Below are 21,621 nucleotides of genomic sequence, written 5' to 3'. Positions count from 1 at the left end.
TCGCCTCACTATAGGAAGGATGTGGAAGCATTGGAAAGGGTACAGAGGAGATTTACCAGGATGCTGCCTGGTTTAGAGAGTATGGATTATGATCAGAGATTAAGGGAGCTAGGGCTTTACTCTTTGGAGAGAAGGAGAATGAGAGGAGACATGATAGAGGTGTACAAGATATCAAGAGGAATAGACAGAGTGGACAGCCCAGGGCACCACTGCTCAGTACAAGAGGACATAGCTTTAAGGTAAGGGGAGGGAAGTTCAAGGGGGATATTAGAGGAAGGTTTTTCACTCAGAGAGTGTTTGGTGCGTGGAATGTACTGCCTGAGTCAGTGGTGGAGGCAGATACACTAGTGAAAGTTAAGAGACTACTAGACAGGTATATGGTGGAATTTAAGGTGGGGGGGGGGGTTATATGGGAGGCAGGGTTTAAGGGTTGGCACAACATTGTGGGCCGAAGGGCCTGTACTGTGCTGTATTGTTCTATGTTCACGCTGTCACGTTGGGGGCTCCCCAGACGGAATGAGGTGTTGCTCCTCCAACCTGAGTGAGGCTTCATCGCCACAGTGTAGGGGAGGCCGTGGTCCGACATGGCAGAACGAGGATGGGAGGTTGAACTGACATGCGCGGCCCGCCGGGATGTCCCGCCTTCGGCGGCAGACGGAGCGGAGGAGATCGGCGGGGCAGCTTCAGCGGCGGGAACGGAGAACTGGCGAGGGCCGCGGAACCGCTGGGAGCTCCGTCTCGCGACCGGCACGAACCCCCCCCCCCCACCGCCGGTCCGGGTCGGCCCGCTTACCTTCTCTTTAGCCCTCAGTTCGTCGAACATGTCCTGGATCTCCAGCTTCCAGTCCTCCTGCATGGAGTGGAACGACTCCTGGGGCATCTCCAGCAACACTTGCTCCTCAATGGTGGTCAGCTGCCCCAAGATGGAGGCGAACTGCGGCCGCCGGTGAGGGTCCTCATCCCAGCATTCTTTTCAGGGTCAAAGTAAATTTATTAGCAAATGCACGTTAATGTCCGCATATACTAACCTAAAGTCCATTTTCCTGCAAGCTTTCACGGGAAGACAAAGAAATATTTCAAAATCAGAAATCAATAAACGCAAGAGGTCGTCACTGGGCGAGGTTTATAAAGAACTCAGGGCCTTTCAGAACTGCTCGGCAGGTTGCAAATGTCGTGATCTTCGAGGCACTCGGCCAGTGAAAAGAAGCGAGGTGTAAGCGGGGCGGCCATTGTTGGGACAGAGCCAGTGGTAGAATGGCCAGGCCTTGGCTCGACGGGCTTAGGCGAGAACAGGCACAGGCTAGAAATTTGAGAAGTTAGAGGTATACAACGTGTAGGCAGGACGTGAGACGTAGGATTTCAGGGTACCGAACGGTCCCCTTGATTACTACATCTGCAGGAAGTGCACCCATCTTCAGCTCCTGACTGACGTCAAGCAGTCTACTGATTGGTTCCCCTGTGGCCATCCCCCTCAGCAACAAGAATACCCCTGCTGGGGCAGATGACCTATCAGGGGACAACAGCAGCAGCAACCAAGCCCGTGGCACTGTGCCAGGCTCTGAGGCTCAGCGGGGAAGGGTAAAGCCAGGCAGAGCGGTAGGGACAGGGGACTCGATAGTTAGGGGGACGGACTGGAGATTCTGTGGCTGCAAAATAGATGCCAGGATGGCGCGTTGTCTCCCAGGTGCCAGGGTCCAGGATGTCACAGAGCGACTGCAGAAAATTCCAAAAGAGGGGAGGGTGGGCATCCAGAGGTCACGGTGCACGTTGGCACCAGTGACATGGGTAGAAAGCTCTAGAGTTGAGGTGAGTGGAATTACCCAGTGCTGGTTCAGCAGCCTGATGGTCGAAGGGTTCCTGGGCCTGGTGGTGCGGGACCTCTTTCCCGATGGCAGCAGTGAGAAGTGAGCATGGCCTGGGTAGTGGGAGACTTTGATGTTCACTGCTGCGCTCTTGTGACGGCACTCCTTTGTGGACGTGTTCAATGGTGGGGAGGGCTTGACCGGTGACGGACTGGGTGGAGGTAGTCAACGGTGACAAAATAAAACGAGTGCACTCAGTTCCTAAATCTCTTGTTTCTTCACATCAGTACTCAAGGAGCTAAAGCATCTCCAACATGGTTTAAAAAAAAGTTCTCAAGAGATCTCCAAACCCATAAAAAAGTTCTCAAGCCATCTCCAAAATGTAAAACAAGTTCTCAAGCATCTCCAAAACCATAAAAAAAGTTCTCAAGAGATCTCCAAACCCATAAAAAAGTTCTCAAGCCATCTCCAAAATGTAAAACAAGTTCTCAAGCCATCTCCAATACTATGAAAAAGTTCTCAAGTCAACTCCAACACTATAAAAAGTTCTCAAGCCAGCTCCAACACCATAAAAATGCTCTCAAACCATCTCCAACACCATAAACATAGAAACTAAGAAAATAGGTGCAGGAGTAGGCCATTTGGCCCTTCGAGCCTGCACCGCCATTCAGTATGATCATGGCTGATCATCCAACTCAGAACCCTGTACCTGCTTTCTCTCCATAGCCCCTGATCCCTTTAGCCACAAGGGCCATATCTAACTCCCTCTTAAATATAGCCAATGAACCGGCCTCAACTGTTTCCTGTGGCAGAGAATTCCACAGATTCACCACTCTCTGTGTGAAGAAGTTTTTCCTCATCTCGGTCCTAAAAGGCTTCCCTTTTATCCTTAAACTGTGACCCCTCATTCTGGACTTCCCCAACATCGGAAACAATCTTCCTGCATCTAGTCTGTCCAATCACTTTAGAATTTTATACGTTTCAGTAAGATCCCCCCTCAACCATCTCATATATCATAAAAACATTCTCAAACCATCTCCAACACAATAAAAAGTTCTCAAGCCATCTCCAACAACATAAAAAAGCTCTCAAGCCATCTCCAATATCATAAAAACATTCTCAAACCATCTCCAACACCATAAAAAGTTCTCAAACCATCTCCATCACCATAAAAACTCCTCAAGCCATCTCCAATATCATAAAAACATTCTCAAACCATCTCCAACACCATAAAAACATTCTCAAACCATCTCCAACACCATAAAAACTCCTCAAGCCATCTCCAACACCATAAAAAAAACTCTCAAGCCATCTCCCAATATCATAAAAACATTCTCAAACCATCTCCAACACCATAAAAAGTTCTCCAGCCATCTCCAAAAACCATAAAAAAGTTCTCAAACCATCTCCATCACCATAAAAACTCCTCAAGCCATCTCCAACACCATAAAAAGTTCTCAAACCATCTCCAACACCATAAAAACATTCTCAAACCATCTCCAACACCATAAAAAGTTCTCAAACCATCTCTAACACCATAAAAACGTTCTCAAACCATCTCCAACACCATATAAAGTTCTCAAGCCATCTCCAACACCATAAAAAAAGTTCTCAAACCATCTCCAATATCATAAAAACATCCTCAAACCATCTCCAACACCATTAAAACGTTCTCAAACCATCTCCAACACCATAAAAAAGTTCTCAAGCCATCTCCAACACCATTAAAATGTTCTCAAGCCATCTCCAATATCATAAAAACATTCTCAAACCATCTCCAACACCATAAAAAGTTCCCAAGCCATCTCCAACACCATTAAAACGTTCTCAAGCCATCTCCAATATCATAAAAACATTCTCAAACCATCTCCAACACCATAAAAAGTTCTCAAGCCATCTCCAACTGTAAAAAAGTTCTCAAGCCATCTCCAACATGGTTAAAAAAAATCTCACAGCATCCCCAACATGGTAAAAAAGGGTCTCAAGCCATGTCACAAGAGCATAAGATCAGAATCAGAATTAGGTTTAATATCAGGGGTTGTGAAATTTGTTAACTTTATGGCAGCAATACAACATGATAAATTATACAATAAAGCAAGCCTGCAGAGAGGAGGTCATCACCCTGACACAGTGATGTCAAGAAAACAACCTCTCCCTCAATGTCACAAAAACAAAGGAGCTGGTTGTGGATGACAGGAGGAATGGAGACAGGCTAACCCCTATTGACATCACTGGATCTGGGGTTGAGAGGGTGAACAGCTTCAAGTTCCTCGGCATCCACATCACCGAGGACCTCACGTGGTCTGTACACACCGGCTATGTGGTGAAAAAGGCACAAAAGCATCACTGCCTGGTACGGGAACCGTACCTCCCTCAATCGCAGGACTCTGCAGAGAGTGGTGCAGACAGCCCAGCGCATCTGCAGATGTGAACTTCCCACCATTCAGGACATTTACAGAGACAGGTGTGTAAAAAGGGCCCGAAGGATCACTGGGGACCCGAGTCACCCCAACCACAAACTGTTCCAGCTGCTACCATCCGGGAAACGGTACCGCAGCATAAAAGCCAGGACCAACAGGCTCCGGGACAGCCTCTCCCACCAGGCCAGCAGACTGATTAATTCATGCTGACTCAACTGTATTTCTGTGTTATATTGACTATCCTGTTGTACATACTATTTATTATAAATTACAATGATTGCACATTGTAGGTTCAGATGGAGACATAACGTGAAGATTTTTATTCCTCTTGTATGTGAAGGAGGTAAGAAATAAATTCAATTCACTGCTGCCCTCAACGCCAGTGATGTGACGGACAGCAGGTGGGTGGGTAGACGCAAGGGAGCAGCTCACTCCTGCCCTTGCAAACACGAAGCCACGAGAGAGACCGTGGAAGAGTCTTCCCATCTTCAGGAGTTTTCTGATGACTCGGCCATAGTTGGATGCATCAGCAAGGGAGATGAGGCTGAGTACAGGGCTATGGTGGAAAACTTTGTCACATGGTGCGAGCAGAATCATCTGCAGCTTAATGTGGAAAAGACTAAGGAGCTGGTGGTGGACCTGAGGAGGGCTAAGGCACCGGTGACCCCTGTTTCCATCCAAGGGGTCAGTGTGGACATGGTGGAGGATTACAAATACCTGGGGATATGAATGGACAATAAACTGGACTGGTCAAAGAACACTGAGGCTGTCTACAAGACGGGGCAGAGCCGTCTCTATTTCCTGAGGTCCTTTAACATCAGCCGGACGATGCTGAGGATGTTCTACGAGTCTGTGGTGGCCAGTGCTATCATGTTTGCTGTTGTGTGCTGGGGCAGCAGGCTGAGGGTAGCAGACACCAACAGAATCAGCAAACTCATTCGTAAGGCCAGTGATGTTGTGGGGGTGGAACTGGACTCTCTGACGGTGGTGTCTGAAAAGAGGATGCTGTCCAAGTTGCATGCCATCTTGGACAATGTCTCCCATCCACTCCATAATGTACTGGTTAGGCACAGGAGTACATTCAGCCAGAGACTCATTCCACCGAGATGCAACACTGAGCGTCATAGGAAGTCATTCCTGCCTGTGGCCATCAAACTTTACAACTCCTCCCTCGGAGTGTCAGACACCCTGAGCCAATAGGCTGGTCCTGGACTTATTTCCACTTGGCGTGATTTACTTATTATTATTTAATTATTTATGGTTTTATATTGCTATATTTCTACACTATTCTTGGTTGGTGCGGCTGTAACGAAACCCAATTTCCCTCGGGATCAATAAAGTATGTCTGTCTGTCTGCCTGGAAGCGACAAAGAACCAGGGCTGGCCCTCGGATCGGAGCCAGGCACACCGCCGGCCAGCCGGACGCTCGGTCACCTACCTGACATCAACTGAGCGAACATCTCCGGACAGGTGGACGGGATCGGGAGGGTGAGCTTGTTGACCGCCACGCCGTAGGCAACAGCGAGGCCATCGATGCCTTTGTAGGGGACCTCGCCTGTCAGCAGCTCCCAGAGCAGCACCCCGTAGCTGTGGAGAGAGAGCAAGGCGAACGCGGCACTGTCACTCTCAATATCGTAACATCAGTCCACGTATATAAGCTATCTCACGCATTCAAATTTATTGCGTTTTTTAATCATTATTGTGGGGGTTTTTTTGCATCCGGAAAAAAATTTTCTCCTCTACACTTGTCTACTGGAAATGATAATAAACAATCTTGAATCATTACGGACCCCCATCTCCCAGGACATGCCCTCTTCCCATTGCTACCATCAGGTAGGAGGGACAGGAGCCTGAAGGCACACACTCAGCGATTCAGGAACAGCTTCTTCCCCTCTGCCATCAGGGAGGAGGTACAGGAGCCTGAAGACACACACTCAACGATTCAGGAACAGCTTCTTCCCCTCTGCCATCAGGGAGGAGGTACAGGAGCCTGAAGGCACACACTCAACGATTCAGGAACAGCTTCTTCCCCTCTGCCATCAGGGAGGAGGTACAGGAGCCTGAAGACACACACTCAACGATTCAGGAACAGTTTCTTCCCCTCTGCCATCAGGGAGGAGGTACAGGAGCCTGAAGGCACACACTCAACGATTCAGGAACAGCTTCTTCCCCTCTGCCATCAGGGAGGAGGTACAGGAGCCTGAAGGCACACACTCAACGATTCAGGAACAGCTTCTTCCCCTCTGCCATCAGGGAGGAGGTACAGGAGCCTGAAGACACACACTCAACGATTCAGGAACAGCTTCTTCCCCTCTGCCGTCAGGGAGGAGGTACAGGAGCCTGAGGGCACACACTCAACGATTCAGGAACAGCTTCTTCCCGTCTGCCATCAGGGAGGAGGTACAGGAGCCTGAAGACACACACTCAACGATTCAGGAACAGCTTCTTCCCCTCTGCCATCAGGGAGGAGGTACAGGAGCCTGAAGACACACACTCAGTGATTCAGGAACAGCTTCTTCCCCTCTGCCATCAGGGAGGAGGTACAGGAGCCTGAAGACACACACTCAACGATTCAGGAACAGCTTCTTCCCCTCTGCCATCAGGGAGGGGGTACAGGAGCCTGAAGGCACACACTCAACGATTCAGGAACAGCTTCTTCCCCTCTGCCATCAGGGAAGAGGTACAGGAGCCTGAAGACACACACTCAACGATTCAGGAACAGCTTCTTCCCCTCTGCCATCAGGGAGGGGGTACAGGAGCCTGAAGGCACACACTCAACGATTCAGGAACAGCTTCTTCCCCTCTGCCATCAGGGAGGAGGTACAGGAGCCTGAAGGCACACACTCAGCGATTCAGGAACAGCTTCTTCCCCTCTGCCATCAGGGAGGGGGTACAGGAGCCTGAAGACACACACTCAACGATTCAGGAACAGCTTCTTCCCCTCTGCCATCAGGGAGGAGGTACAGGAGCCTGAAGGCACACACTCAACGATTCAGGAACAGCTTCTTCCCCTCTGCCATCAGGGAGGAGGTACAGGAGCCTGAAGACACACACTCAACGATTCAGGAACAGCTTCTTCCCCTCTGCCGTCAGGGAGGAGGTACAGGAGCCTGAGGGCACACACTCAACGATTCAGGAACAGCTTCTTCCCGTCTGCCATCAGGGAGGAGGTACAGGAGCCTGAAGACACACACTCAACGATTCAGGAACAGCTTCTTCCCCTCTGCCATCAGGGAGGAGGTACAGGAGCCTGAAGACACACACTCAGTGATTCAGGAACAGCTTCTTCCCCTCTGCCATCAGGGAGGAGGTACAGGAGCCTGAAGACACACACTCAACGATTCAGGAACAGCTTCTTCCCCTCTGCCATCAGGGAGGGGGGTACAGGAGCCTGAAGACACACACTCAGCGATTCAGGAACAGCTTCTTCCCCTCTGCCATCAGGGAGGGGGTACAGGAGCCTGAAGGCACACACTCAACGATTCAGGAACAGCTTCTTCCCCTCTGCCATCAGGGAAGAGGTACAGGAGCCTGAAGACACACACTCAACGATTCAGGAACAGCTTCTTCCCCTCTGCCATCAGGGAGGGGGTACAGGAGCCTGAAGGCACACACTCAACGATTCAGGAACAGCTTCTTCCCCTCTGCCATCAGGGAGGAGGTACAGGAGCCTGAAGGCACACACTCAGCGATTCAGGAACAGCTTCTTCCCCTCTGCCATCAGGGAGGGGGTACAGGAGCCTGAAGGCACACACTCAGCGATTTAGGAACAGCTTCTTCCCCTCTGCCATCAGGGAGGGGGTACAGGAGCCTGAAGACACACACTCAACGATTCAGGAACAGCTTCTTCCCCTTTGCCATCAGGGAGGAGGTACAGGAGCCTGAAGACACACACTCAGCGATTCAGGAACAGCTTCTTCCCCTCTGCCATCAGGGAGGAGGTACAGGAGCCTGAAGACACACACTCAGCGATTCAGGAACAGCTTTTTCCCCTCTGCCATCAGGGAGGAGGTACAGGAGCCTGAAGACACACACTCAGCGATTCAGGAACAGCTTCTTCCCCTCTGCCATCAGGGAGGAGGTACGGGAGCCTGAAGGCACACACTCAACGATTCAGGAACAGCTTCTTCCCCTCTGCCACCAGGGAGGAGGTACAGGAGCCTGAAGACACACACTCAGCGATTCAGGAACAGCTTCTTCCCCTCTGCCGCCTGATTCCTAAATGGACATTGAACCCTTCGACACTACTTCACCACTTTCTTTGCAATACTTATTTAACCTTTTATATGTACGCATGCACACACACACGATTTTTATTACCGTCGTACCCTGATCTCGAATCTTGCAGATGTCCCACAGCGGCGCCCCCCCCCCTCCCACCCCCCAAGGGAGCGTCAATCAAAACACCAGGCTGGGTGGAAGGAAAGAACATAGGACAGCCCAGCTCACTGTGCAGGCCCTTCGGCCCACAATGCTGTGCTACCCCTTTGACCTTGTCTGAGATTAATCTAACACTCCCTACGAGTAAGATGTAAATAAGGTTGAAAGAGCGCAGGGAAAATTTACAAGGACGTTGCCGGGTCTGGAGGAGCCGAGTGATAGGGAAAGATTGAGCAGGTTAGGACTTTATTCCTCGGAACGTAGAAGATTGCGAGGAGATTTGATAGAGGTAGGCAGAATTATGAGGGGTGTAGATAGGGTAAATGCAGGCAGGCTTTTTTCCACTGCGGTCGGGAGGGTCTACAACCAGAGGTCACGGGTTAAGGGTGAAAGGTGAGAAGTTTAAGGGGAACATGAGGGGAAACTTCTTCACTCGGAGGGTGGTGAGAGTGTGGAAGGAGCTGCCAGCGCAAAGTGGTGCCTGCCAGTCTGATTTCAATGCTTAAGAGAAGTTTGGATAGGGACGTGGATGGTAGGGGTAGGGAGGGCTATGGTCCCTGTGTAGGTCGATGGGAGTAGGCAGCATGGACTAGATGGGCCGAAGGGCCTGTTTCGGAGCTGTACTTCTCTGTGACTCCCTCCGACAGTTGCCTATCTAAGAGTTTCTTAAATGCCCCTGATGTATCTGCCTCTTCCACCATCCCCGGCAGGGCATTCCACTCACCCTCCACTCTCTCTGTGTGTGAAGAACTTCCCTCCAACCACCTTAACGTTACGCACCCTGGTATTAATCGTCTCCAAGAGCTGGCCAAAAGCACGGCCACAGCTTGGCTGAGGAGAACAGGGAAGATTATTTATTTTTAAAAAAATTTATTTAGAGATAGAGCCATCCGGCCCAACGGGCCCGCACTGCGCTGGGATTTAACCCTGGCCTTAATCACGGGACGATTTACAATGGCCAATTAACTCGGTGTGGGGGAGGGCAGCAGAGCACCCAGCGGAGACCCACGCGGTCACGGGCAGCGGCGGGAGTCGAACTCTGAACTCCAGAGGGCCCCGAGCTGTAACAGGCCCTGCTCACCCCGAGACACCCGAGTTTAGTGAGGAAATTCCAGAGCTAAGGGCTGGACGGTTGAAGGCAGAGGCAGAGGCAGAATTGTGCTCAGTTCTGGTCGCCTCGTGATAGGACATCAGACAACAGGTGCAGGAGTAGGCCATTCGGCCCTTCGAGCCAGCACCGCCATTCAATGGGATCGTGGCTGATCACCCACAATCAGTACCCCGTTCCTGCCTTCTCCCCATATCCCTTGACTCCACTATCTTTAAGAGCTCTATCTAACTCTTTCTTGAAAGCATCCAGAGAATTGGCCTCCACTGCCTTCTGAGGCAGAGCATTCCACCGATCCACAACTCTCTGGGTGAAAAAGTTTTTCCTCAACTCCGTTCTAAATGGCTGACCCCTTATTCTTAAACTGTGACCTCTGGTTCTGGACTCCCCCAACATTGGAAACATGTCTCCTGCCTCTAGCGTGTCCAATCCCTTAATAATCTTATATGTTTCAATCAGATCCCCTCTCATCCTTCTAAATTCCAGTGTATACAAGCCCAGTCGCTCCAATCTTTCAACATATGACAGTCCCGCCATCCCGGGAATTAACCTCGTGAACCTACACTGCACTCCCTCAATAGCAGGAATGTCCTTCCTCAAATTTGGAGACCAAAACTGCACACAAAAGGAAGCTTTGGTGGGTGGGGGGGGGGTGCAGAGGAGATTCACCAGGATGTTGCCTGGGTTGGAGAGCGTGTTTAATGAGGAGAGGTTGAGCGAGCTGGGGCTTTTCTCTCTGGAGCGAAGGAGGATGAGGGGTGACGATAGAGGTGTGGGAGATGATTAGAGGCATGGTGGACGGCCGTTGCCTTTTTCCCAGCTAATATGAGAAAACATAAGGTGATCGGAGGAAAGTACGGGGTGGGGGAATGTCAGAGGTAAATTATTTACCACAGAGAGGGGTGAGGCAGACACATTAGGTAGATTTAAGAGGCTCCTGGGCACACGCCGGCTGGTGGTGTAGTGGTAACAGCACTGGACTTTGGGGCAAGTGGTCCCGGGTTCGAATCCAGCCGGCCCCTTGCGCGCTTTCCACCCGTGCTGGGTTGAGCTTCCAGCCCGGTGGATGGGCAATAGATGACAGGAGAATGGAGGGTTGTGTGGGAGGTTGTGTTGGGAACGGGTTAAAGAGCCGGCAGGACGTTGTGGCCCGAGGGGGCCCAATTAAAGATGGAGAGTAAAGAGGAGAGCTGGCCGGAGTCAGGTCAGAGACGGAGTCGGTCCACAGCGGCGATTACCACGTGCCGGTCGCTCACCTCCACACGTCACTCCCTTTGGAGAACGTTGACGTCTTGATCACCTCGGGGGCCATCCAGGCGTAAGTGCCGGCCGTGCTCATCTTCGTGGTCCTGTGCCACTCGCGGGCCAGCCCGAAGTCGGTGATCTTCAGTGTCTTCCCCTCCATGTCATCGTCCACGATGGGTTGGAACAGGAGAACTGCGGGAACAAGCGGACAGATCAGTGACAATGGCCACCAGGCACCGGAGCAGAACGCGGCGATTCGGCCCATCGAGCCTGCTCCGCCATTTCATCACGGCCGATCCATTTTCCCCAATCTCCTGCCTTCTCCCCGAAACATGGGGGGGGGGGGGGGGCAATCTATGCAAAATACACTCAGTGGCCTCTTTACTCGGGACACCCATACACCTGCTCGCTAACGCAAATATCTAATCAGCCAATCACGTGGCAGCAACTCAATGCATTAAAGCACGCAGACGCGGTCAAGAGGTTCAGTTGTTGTTCCGACCGACCATCGGAAAGGGGGCAGAAATGTGACCCAAGCGACTTTGACCGTGGAATGATTGTCGGTGCCAGACGGGGTGGTTTGAGTATCTCAGAAACTGCTGATCTGGGATTTTCACTCACAACAGTCTCCAAGCTTTGCAGAGAATGGTGCGAGAAACAAGAAGAAATATCAAGTGAACGGCAGTTCTGTGCGTGGAATCATCATCATTAACATTATGCGCCATGTTGTATGACATCATCATTGTGCACCATGTCATATGACATCATCATTATGCACCATGCCATATGATGCGGACGATACATGGTCTTTCCTTGACCATGATTGCTCTTGGCAAATTCTACAGAAGTGGTTTGCCATTGCCTTCTTCTGGGCAGTGTCTTTACAAGGCGGGTGACCCCCGCCCCCCCCACAGCCGTTATCAATACCCTTCAGAGACTGTCTGCCTGGCGACAGTGGTCGCGTAACCCGACACCCGACACTGATCTACACCAGTTCCACGAGCTGGTCCCCCCCCGGCTTCGCGTGACCCTGATCGGGAGGGGCTCAGCAGGGGCTGCACCTTGCCCAAGGGTGACCTGCAGGCTAGCGGAGGGAAGGAGCAAACACGAGGGAAATCGGCAGATGCCGGAAATGCAAACAACAACACACACAAAACGCTGGCGGGACGCAGCAGGCCGGGCAGCGTCTACAGGGAGAAGCGCTGTCGACGTTTCGGGCCGAGACCCTCCGTCAGGACCTGACGTAGATTGGGAGACGGCTTCGCCGAGCATCTACACCCCGCCCGCCAGAACAAGCGGGATCTCCCGGAGGCTCCCATTTTAATTCCACTTCCCATTCCCATCCCGATCTGTCCATCCACGGCCATGTCACTCTGGTTGGAGGGGCGACACCTTTGGGTAGCCTCCAACCTGACGGCATGAACATCGAGTCCCCAAGGAGCGCCTCACACCTCCTCTGGTAGGGACGCATCTCCACCCCGCCACCCGCAGAGCGCCTTGTTGATGGGAGGGGTCGGAGGGGAACGGCCGGACCGGTTCAAGCTGACCGGAGGGCGACAGTAACTCAAATCACCACCCGTTACATCGGCGGTGTGCAGAGGAGCCTCTCTGAACGACACGTCGAAGCTTGACGTGGATGGAGTACAGCAGCAGGAGAGCGGCCTCTGATTGCAGTTTATCCTCCGATCCTGTACCAGACGGTACCCAGTTAAATTCTGTCCAGTCACGCACAAGAGAAGATCTGCAGACGCTGGGAATCGGAGCAGCGCACGCGGAATGCCGGAGGGACTCAGCAGGCCGGGCAGCGTCGACGGAAAAGAGTAAACTGTCGACGTCTCGGGCCGAGACCCTTCGGCAGGGGCTGGAGAGAGAAAGCTGAGGGGTAGATTTAAGAGGCGGGGGGGGGGGGAAGGGATAGAGAAACACAGGGTGATGAGTGAAACCTGGAGTGGGGGAGGGATGAAGTGAAGAGCTGGGAGGTCGATCGGTGAAAGAGATAGAAAGAAAAGAGGGGGGAGGAGCACCAGAGGGAGACGAGGGGCGGGCAAGGAGATGAGGTGAGAGAGGGGAAAGGGGATGGGGAATGGTGAGGGGCTGGGGGGTATTACCAGAAGTTTGGGGGACGATATTCATGCCATCAGGTTGAAGGCTACCCAAACGGAATATCGGGTGTCGCCCCTCCAACCCGACTGACAGTGGAGGAGGCCGTGGATGGACACAGCGGAATGGGAACGGGAAGTGGAATTAAGCGGCCACCGGGAGATCCCGCTTGTCCTGGCGGACGGAGAGTAGCTGCTCGGCGAAGCGGTCTCCCAATCTACGTCGGGCCTCACCGATATACGGGAGGCCACACCGGGAGCACCGGACACAGTACGTGGCCCCAACAGACTCACGGGTGAAGTGTCGCCTCACCTGGAGGGACTGTTTGGGCCCTGAATGGTGGTGAGGGAGGAAGTGTAGGGGCAGGTTTGGCACTTGTTCCACTTGCAGGGATAAGTGCCAGGAGGGAGATCGGTGGGGAGGGACGAATGGAGAAGGGAGTCGGGCGGGCAGCGATCCCTGTGGAAAGCAGAAAGCTGGGGGGGCGGGGGGGGAGGAAGATGTGTTTGGTGGTGGGATCCCGTTGGAGATGGCGGAAGTTTCAGAGAATTATGTGCTGGTTGGGTGGTAGGTGAGGACAAGGCAGGCCACTTACTTCGTCGTTTAACGGAAGAGTTCTTTAACTGGCAGCTGGGGGGTGTAGAATCTGAGTGGGGGGGGGGGGTCTGTTAGTCTCCACCCTTCAACTTTCTCTGGGCCCAAGAAGACCGGGTGAGTTAGTTTTGCTGGCTGGACGGAGAGGGGAGTGAACTCTGGAGCCATCACCCCAGCGAATCTGCTATCGTCGGGGGTTTGAGGAGACTGCGCACGGCAGCCATGCCTGGGTGGGGCTGGGTGCGTCACGGCCTGGGGGCTTGGAGGCTCCAATGCGCAGGATTCACGAGAGGCCGCGGAGGGTGGCAGACCCCAGCACGGGCCAGGACCACCCGGGGAGCAGGTACCGGAGCCTGGAGAAACCACACTCAGTGTTTTAAAATGCAGCTTCTGGCCGTCCGTCACCAGACTTGAATGGTCAGTCAATCTTCTAGCAGCCTCCAACCTGGTGGTATGATTGATTTCTCCTTCCGGTTTAAAAATATTCCCTCCCCCTCCCCTCTTCTTCTCTCCCCCACTTTCCTCTTCCCTCTTTCCTATCACCTCCCCACGGAGTCCCCTCCTCCTTCCCTTTCTCCTCTGGCCCACTCTCCTCCCCTATCAGATTCCTTCCTCTCCAGCCCTTTACCTGGCTTCACCCATCACCTCCTAGCGCGCCTCATTCCCCTCACCTTTTTATTCTGGCATCCTCCCCCCCCTTCCTTCCCAGTCCTGACGAAGGGTCTCGGCCCGAAACGTCGACTGCTTATTCCTCTCCGTAGATGCTGCCTGACCTGCTGAGTTCCTCCAGCATTTTGTGCGCGTGTGTGTTGATTTTGAATTCTGCACTTTACGATTGACTCGCTTTTATTCGCCCCCCCCCCCCGCTCTCCTTGAACAAACTTTACGACACGCGTCGGTGGGAATAAACCCAATTCCGACTGGGAATTGACACTTGGAAAGCTGTGGCTGCAGTGCAGAGGGGCGCCACCAGGTGTCGCTGTCCACAGCTTTCTACTTCAGGAGGCGGCCACAGGACACAAATTGATTTCAAGATCTTCAATGCCCCTTGGCCCAATTAATAATTGTGTCCGAAAGGCACAGACAGAAACTCAAGAGGCTTGAGGGGGATCTGCGGTATGATGCAGGAGGCCCATAATATCTACTGTAACGCACAAAAATTGCCGGAGAGACTCAGCATTTTACCTCCCTCCTTCACCACTCCCCATTCCCATTTCCCCCTCTCATCTGATCTCCCTACCTCCCCATCACCTCCCTCTGGTGCTCCTCCACCTTTGTCCTCTCCTATCAGATTCCCCCTTTACCAGCCCTTTATCTCTCTCACCAATCAGCTTCCCAGCTCTTCACTCCACCTCCTCCCCCTCTCCTGGTTCCACCTATCACCTACCACCTTGTACATCTTCCTTCCTACTCTGCCCTCTTATCTTTTCTTTCCCCAGTCCTGACGAAGGGTCTCGGCCCGAAACGTCGACCGTTTATTCCTCTCCGTAGACGCTGCCTGGCCCGCTGAGTTCCTCCGGCGTTCTGTGCCTGCATCGCTTTGGGCATCCAGCGTCTGCAGATTTTCTTTCGTCCCCGAAATATCTACCGCCCACCCCCTCTCCAAAGATGCCGCCTGGCCTGACGAGTTATGAAGGGAGCTCCCGTACCTAATAAAGTGGCCACTGAGTGTACATTTGAGGTCTTCTGCTGCTGTAGCCCGTCCACTTCAAGGTTCGACGTGTCGTGCGTTCAGAGATGCTCGTCTGCACACCGCTGTTGTAACGGGTGATTATTTGAGTTACTGTCGCCTTCCTGTCAGCCTGAACCAGTTTGGTCGTTCTCCTCCGACCTCTCTCTCATCAACAAAACATTTTCACCCACAGAACTGCTGCTCGCTGGAAGTCTGTAAACCTTAGAGACTGTTGTGCGTGTAAATCCCAGGAGATCAGCAGGTTCTGAGATACTCAAGCCACCCCATCTGGCACCGACAATCAAAGTCACTTGGATCACATTTCTTCCCCCATTCTGATTGGTCCGAACAACAACTGAACCTCTTGACCACGCCGGCGTGCTTTAATGCAACGAGTTGCTGCCACGTGATTGGCTGACTAGATATTTGCATCAATGAGCAGGCGTACCTAATAAAGTGGCCACCGAGTGGATGATATTTTATCCTGAAGGTATCTGCGGACCAGTGAATCGTTGCTGTCTTTGACAGGGGTAAACTGGGAGAAAGGCCGGATGAGTTCGTCCAGCATTTTCTGCTTGTTTTGGGGGAAAATATCTGTCGCGTAGCCTTCACCATATCATCGAGAAAACGCTCGTACAATAGGCGTGGATTACTGTCAATATCACAGTCCGTCTGGGTGTTGTCATGTGGAGGGATCTGAAACGGGTCTCGGTGTATGTGACTAGCAAAACTACTTCCAAAGGATGCACGTCCATTTGCTAATGTAACTTGCTAAAAAGTTAGATTACTTGTCACATCTGCATTGAAACATATTACCCAGTCCAACAACGTGAATCGCTGTCCGCAGGAGGGCAGCGTCCCTCATCAGGGACCCCCACCACCCAGGCCGTGCTCTCTTCTCACTGCTGCCATCAGGTAGAAGGTACAGGAGCCTCAGGACTCACACCACCAGGTTCAGGAACAGTTACTACCCCTCAACCATCAGATAGAAGGTACAGGAGCCTCAGGACTCGCACCACCAGGTTCAGGAACAGTTATTACCCCTCAACCATCAGGAAGGAGGTACAGGAGCCTCAGGACTCGCACCACCAGGTTCAGGAACAGTTACTACCCCTCAACCATCAGGAAGGAGGTACAAGAGCCTCAGGACTCGCACCACCAGGTTCAGGAACAGTTATTACCCCTCAACCATCAGGAAGGAGGTACAGGAGCCTCAGGACTCGCACCACCAGGTTCAGGAACAGTTATTACCCCTCAACCATCAGGAAGGAGGTACAGGAGCCTCAGGACTCGCACCACCAGGTTCAGGAACAGTTATTACCCCTCAACCATCAGGAAGGAGGTACAGGAGCCTCAGGACTCACACCAGCAGGTTCAGGAACAGTTATTACCCCTCAACCATCAGGAAGGAGATACAGGAGCCTCAGGACCCACACCACCAGGTTCAGGAACAGTTATCAGTTAGAAGGTACAAGAGCCTCAGGACTCGCACCACCAGGTTCAGGAACAGTTATTACCCCTCAACCATCAGGAAGGAGGTACAGGAGCCTCAGGACCCACACCACCAGGTTCAGGAACAGTTATCAGTTAGAAGGTACAAGAGCCTCAGGACTCGCACCACCAGGTTCAGGAACAGTTATTACCCCTCAACCATCAGGAAGGAGGTACAGGAGCCTCAGGACTCGCACCACCAGGTTCAGGAACAGTTATTACCCCTCAACCATCAGGAAGGAGGTACAGGAGCCTCAGGACTCGCACCACCAGGTTCAGGAACAGTTATTACACCTCAACCATCAGGAAGGAGGTACAGGAGCCTTAGGACTCACACCACCAGGTTCAGGAACAGTTATTACCCCTCAACCATCAGTTAGAAGGTACAAGAGCCTCAGGACTCGCACCACCAGGTTCAGGAACAGTTACCACCCCTCAACCATCAGGTAGAAGGTACAGGAGCCTCAGGACTCGCACCACCAGGTTCAGGAACAGTTATTACCCCTCAACCATCAGGAAGGAGGTACAGGAGCCTCAGGACTCGCACCACCAGGTTCAGGAACAGTTATTACCCCTCAACCATCAGGAAGGAGGTACAGGAGCCTCAGGACTCGCACCACCAGGTTCAGGAACAGTTATTACACCTCAACCATCAGGAAGGAGGTACAGGAGCCTTAGGACTCACACCACCAGGTTCAGGAACAGTTATTACCCCTCAACCATCAGTTAGAAGGTACAAGAGCCTCAGGACTCGCACCACCAGGTTCAGGAACAGTTACCACCCCTCAACCATCAGGTAGAAGGTACAGGAGCCTCAGGGCTCACACCACCAGGTTCAGGAACAGTTACCACCCCTCAACCATCAGGAAGGAGGTACAGGAGCCTCGGAATTCACACCACCAGGTTCAGGAACAGTTATTACACCTCAACCATCAGGAAGGAGGTACAGGAGCCTTAGGACTCACACCACCAGGTTCAGGAACAGTTACTACCCCTCAACCATCAGGAAGGAGGTACAGGAGCCTTAGGACTCGCACCACCAGGTTCAGGAACAGTTACTACCCCTCAACCATCAGGTAGAAGGTACAAGAGCCTCAGGAGTCGCACCACCAGGTTCAGGAACAGTTACAACCCTTCAACCATCAGGTAGAAGGTACAGGAGCCTCAGGACTCGCACCACCAGGTTCAGGAACAGTTACAACCCCTCAACCATCAGGTAGAAGGTACAGGAGCCTCAGGACTCGCACCACCAGGTTCAGGAACAGTTACAACCCCTCAACCATCAGGTAGAAGGTACAGGAGCCTCAGGACTCGCACCACCAGGTTCAGGAACAGTTACCACCCCTCAACCATCAGGCTCCTAAACCAGAGGGGAAACTTTACTCAACTTCACTTGCCCCTTCATGGAACTGTTCATCTCATCTCATGTTCTCGATATTCATTGATTATTTATTGATTATTACTTGTTTGTATTGACACAGTTCGTTGCCTTTTGCACACTGGCAGGTCGCCCAAGTTGGTGCAGTCTTCCATCGATTCTGTCACGATTATTGTTCTAGTGCTAAATTTATGGAGTACACCCGCGGGAAAATGTATCCCGGGGTTGTATACGGCGATTTATGTGTACTTTGATCATAAATTTACCCTGAACTTCGGAACGTGCAGTGAAACGCATCGTTCTTGCGCCGATGACCAACGCAGTCCGAGAGTGCGCAGGGGGCAGCCCGCAAATGACACCACGCCTCCACTGACCGTGTATCGCGCCCACAACCCACGGACCCTCACCCGTACCACTTTGGAACGTGGGGGGGGGGGTAACCGGAGCACCCCGAGGAAACCCACGCGGGGAGGACGCACAAACTCCGCTCAGACGGCGGCGCAGTCATCGAAGCTCGAAGTGCATCTATTATCAAAGTGCGTATACGTTGTATGTCCCTGAGGCTTGACTCCTTAAAGGCAGCCATGAAACAAAGAAAGCCCTGAAGGACCCAAAGGTATCGGACGTCCATCGCCCTGTGAGAGGAAGAAACGCAAGTCGCACTAAGTAAGCAAAATAGCGTTCGGAGCCGAAGGTTTACGAAAGGCACGGGGCCGGGCATCACTGCAGCAGGAGCAGGCCGCAGGCTCAGTTCAGCGTGGAGCAGAACCGGCCCGTCCGTCGCCTCCAGTCCCGCTCCCCTTCCCTTTCCAACCCGGCCCCGGTGCTTCGGGTCCTCGGGCCCCCTCTGGGGCCAGAACCCCGCCGCCACGATGCGGCCTGTACCCGACCTCTACCGTCCGCCCCGGGCGCCGAAACCGACCAGCCGTCAGGGCCTCGCTCGCTCTTGGGGGGGGCGCTTCGACCCCAGCCCCGCCACCTCTACCTTCGCTCGCCTCGGCCAGGCCTTCCCTGCCCACTTCCCGCCACCGCGTCTCCGTTGCTAAACGTTGAGCACTTTAATAACGTGTTATAAACGGTTCGCTTTTTGCTCTGATGCCAATAAGAGGTCGCCGGGCATCACCCACTAGATTTTAATTGCCTCCTCCCCGTTCCTAGTCCGTTTTCAGCAGACGCCAAAGCTACCAATGTCGGAAAACCATTCTTTAGTGCTTTAATCTAAAGTAAAGAGCAGATTATTATTTAAATGGTAAAGATTGCAGCATGCTGTTGTTCAAACAGACTTGGGAGTGTTTGTGCATGAATCACAAAAGGTTGGTTTGCAGGTACAGCAGGCTGTCGAGAAGGCAAACGGAATGTTGGCCTTCATTGGTAGAGGGATTGAATTCGAGAGCAGGGAGGTTATGCTGCGACTGTACAGGGTACTGGTGAGGCCGCACCTGGAGTACTGTGTGCAGTTCTGGTCTCCTTACTCGAGGAAGGATAGACTGGCTTTGCAGGCGGTGCAGAGGAGGTTCACCAGATTCCAGAGATGAAGGGGTTAACCTATGAGGAGAGATTGAGTCGCCTGAGACTGAACTCACTGGAATTCAGAAGGATGAGAGGAGATCTTATAGAACCATATAAAATTATGAAAGGGATAGAGGCAGGAAGGTTGTTTCCACTGGTCGGTGAGACTAGAACTCGGGGACACAGCCTCAAGATTCGGGGGAGTAGATTTAGGACGGAGATGAGGAGGAACTGCTTTTCCCAGAGAGTGGTGAATCTGTGGAATTCTCTGCCCAGTGAAGCAGTGGACGCTGCCTCAGTAAATATATTTAAGACAAAGTTGGATAGATTTTTGCATAGTAGGGGAATTAAGGGTCATGGGGAAAAGGCAGGTGGGTGGAGATGAGTCCGTGGCCAGATCAGCCATGATCTTATTGAATGTCGGAGCAGGCTCAATGGGCAGATGGCCGACTCCTGCTCCTATTTCTTATGCTCCTATCTGTTATGGTAGGGGTTGCCAAACTTCTTCTGTCAAGGACGAATACTATTAAGCAAGGGGTCCGTTGTTCCCAGGTTGAGAACGTCAGCGTTTTAGATTTGATTGTCGCCCAGGATCTCACACTCTCTCCCCCCCTCTCTTTCTCACTCTCTCTGACTCCCCTTCTCTCCCCTCTCTCACTTCTTTCTACTCTCCCTCCCCTTTATCCCTCTCACTCCCTCTCTCTTTCTCACACCCCCTCCCCCTCACTGTCTTTCTCACTCTCTCTGCCCCTCTCTCAGTCTGTCTCTCTGCCCCTCTCTCTGACTCTCTCTCCCTCTCCCCACCTCCCCCACCCCACTCTCTCTCACCCCTTCTCTCTCTCCCTCTCTGACTTATCACACCAATTACCAACAGAATACTAAGAATGGCCGAGTGCGGACCGTAACACGCGCTGGCTTGGAACTGTGAAACTTTATCCGACGTTCCTCACGGCCTTTCCCGAGAACGCGGGATTATGGGCATCGTGGCTGTGTTCGGCCTGCAACAAACTTGCCTGCCCTTGACCAGGACTGAGTTTAAACGATCAACAAAACAAAAACGATCTGATGCCAGAGGAGACAATACGATTCACTGGGGAGAAGCGATTTTCTCTGGCGGGGAAGGACGGGGATGTCAGGAAGCATTTCTTCACACAAAGGGGGAGAGGGGACCTGAAATTTAACTCCAGCAAAGCTGTTTGAGGGCGCAGAAGGTCAACCGGGATCTGAAAGCTGACGGATTTTTGTCGGATTATGAAGCTAAAGCCGGTCAGATAGAATTACCAAACAGCTCAGCTATGTTCTAATTGAATGGTGGGGCTGAATGCCTCTTCTGTCTCACTTGTTGTGAACGATTGGTGTTTGTATCTCAGGCTTCCGGTTCCTGGGGAGCTCGTTCTTAACTCTTTCAGGCCCTCAGTCCCCGCTCCCTGCAACCCCTCCGCGTCACCTTTCCACCCTCCGCAACCCCTCCACGTCGGTCCTCCGCCCTCCGCAACCCCTCCACGTCGGCCCTCCGCCCTCGGCAACCCCTCCCCGTCGGTCCTCCGCCCTCCGCAACCCCTCCACGTCGGTCCTCCGCCCTCCGCAACCCCTCCACGTCGGCCCTCCGCCCTCGGCAACCCCTCCACGTCGGTCCTCCGCCCTCGGCAACCCCTCCCCGTCGGTCCTCCGCCCTCGGCAACCCCTCCACGTCGGTCCTCCGCCCTCGGCAACCCCTCCCCGTCGGCCCTCCGCCCTCCGCAACCCCTCCCCGTCGGCCCTCCGCCCTCGGCAACCCCTCCACGTCGGCCCTCCGCCCTCGGCAACCCCTCCCCGTCGGCCCTCCGCCCTCGGCAACCCCTCCACGTCGGCCCTCCGCCCTCGCTCCTCTTCACTTGCAGCTGGATCCCCAGCTTCCTAACCGGAAGGCCACAATGCGCGCA

At 52.9% G+C, this 21,621-nt stretch overlaps 1 protein-coding gene across 1 annotated transcript in view; it reads right to left on the bottom strand.

The window, feature by feature from the left end:
- The window catches only part of LOC140717660 (mitogen-activated protein kinase kinase kinase 11-like), a 119,673-nt gene that overhangs the window by 25,642 nt on the left and 72,410 nt on the right, over window positions 1-21,621 (bottom strand). The window contains exons 2-4 of the mRNA XM_073031294.1: window positions 10,967-11,147; window positions 5,661-5,809; window positions 794-969 (exon numbers count right to left, since the gene is read on the bottom strand). Coding sequence (XP_072887395.1) covers window positions 794-969; window positions 5,661-5,809; window positions 10,967-11,147 — 506 coding nt within the window. The remainder of the gene's footprint in view (window positions 1-793; window positions 970-5,660; window positions 5,810-10,966; window positions 11,148-21,621) is intronic.

The sequence above is a fragment of the Hemitrygon akajei genome, chromosome 28, assembly GCF_048418815.1.
Source record: "Hemitrygon akajei chromosome 28, sHemAka1.3, whole genome shotgun sequence".
Lineage (NCBI taxonomy): Eukaryota > Metazoa > Chordata > Chondrichthyes > Myliobatiformes > Dasyatidae > Hemitrygon > Hemitrygon akajei.
Note: the sequence above shows the minus strand (reverse complement) of the source record. Positions and strands in the feature narration are given on the sequence as shown.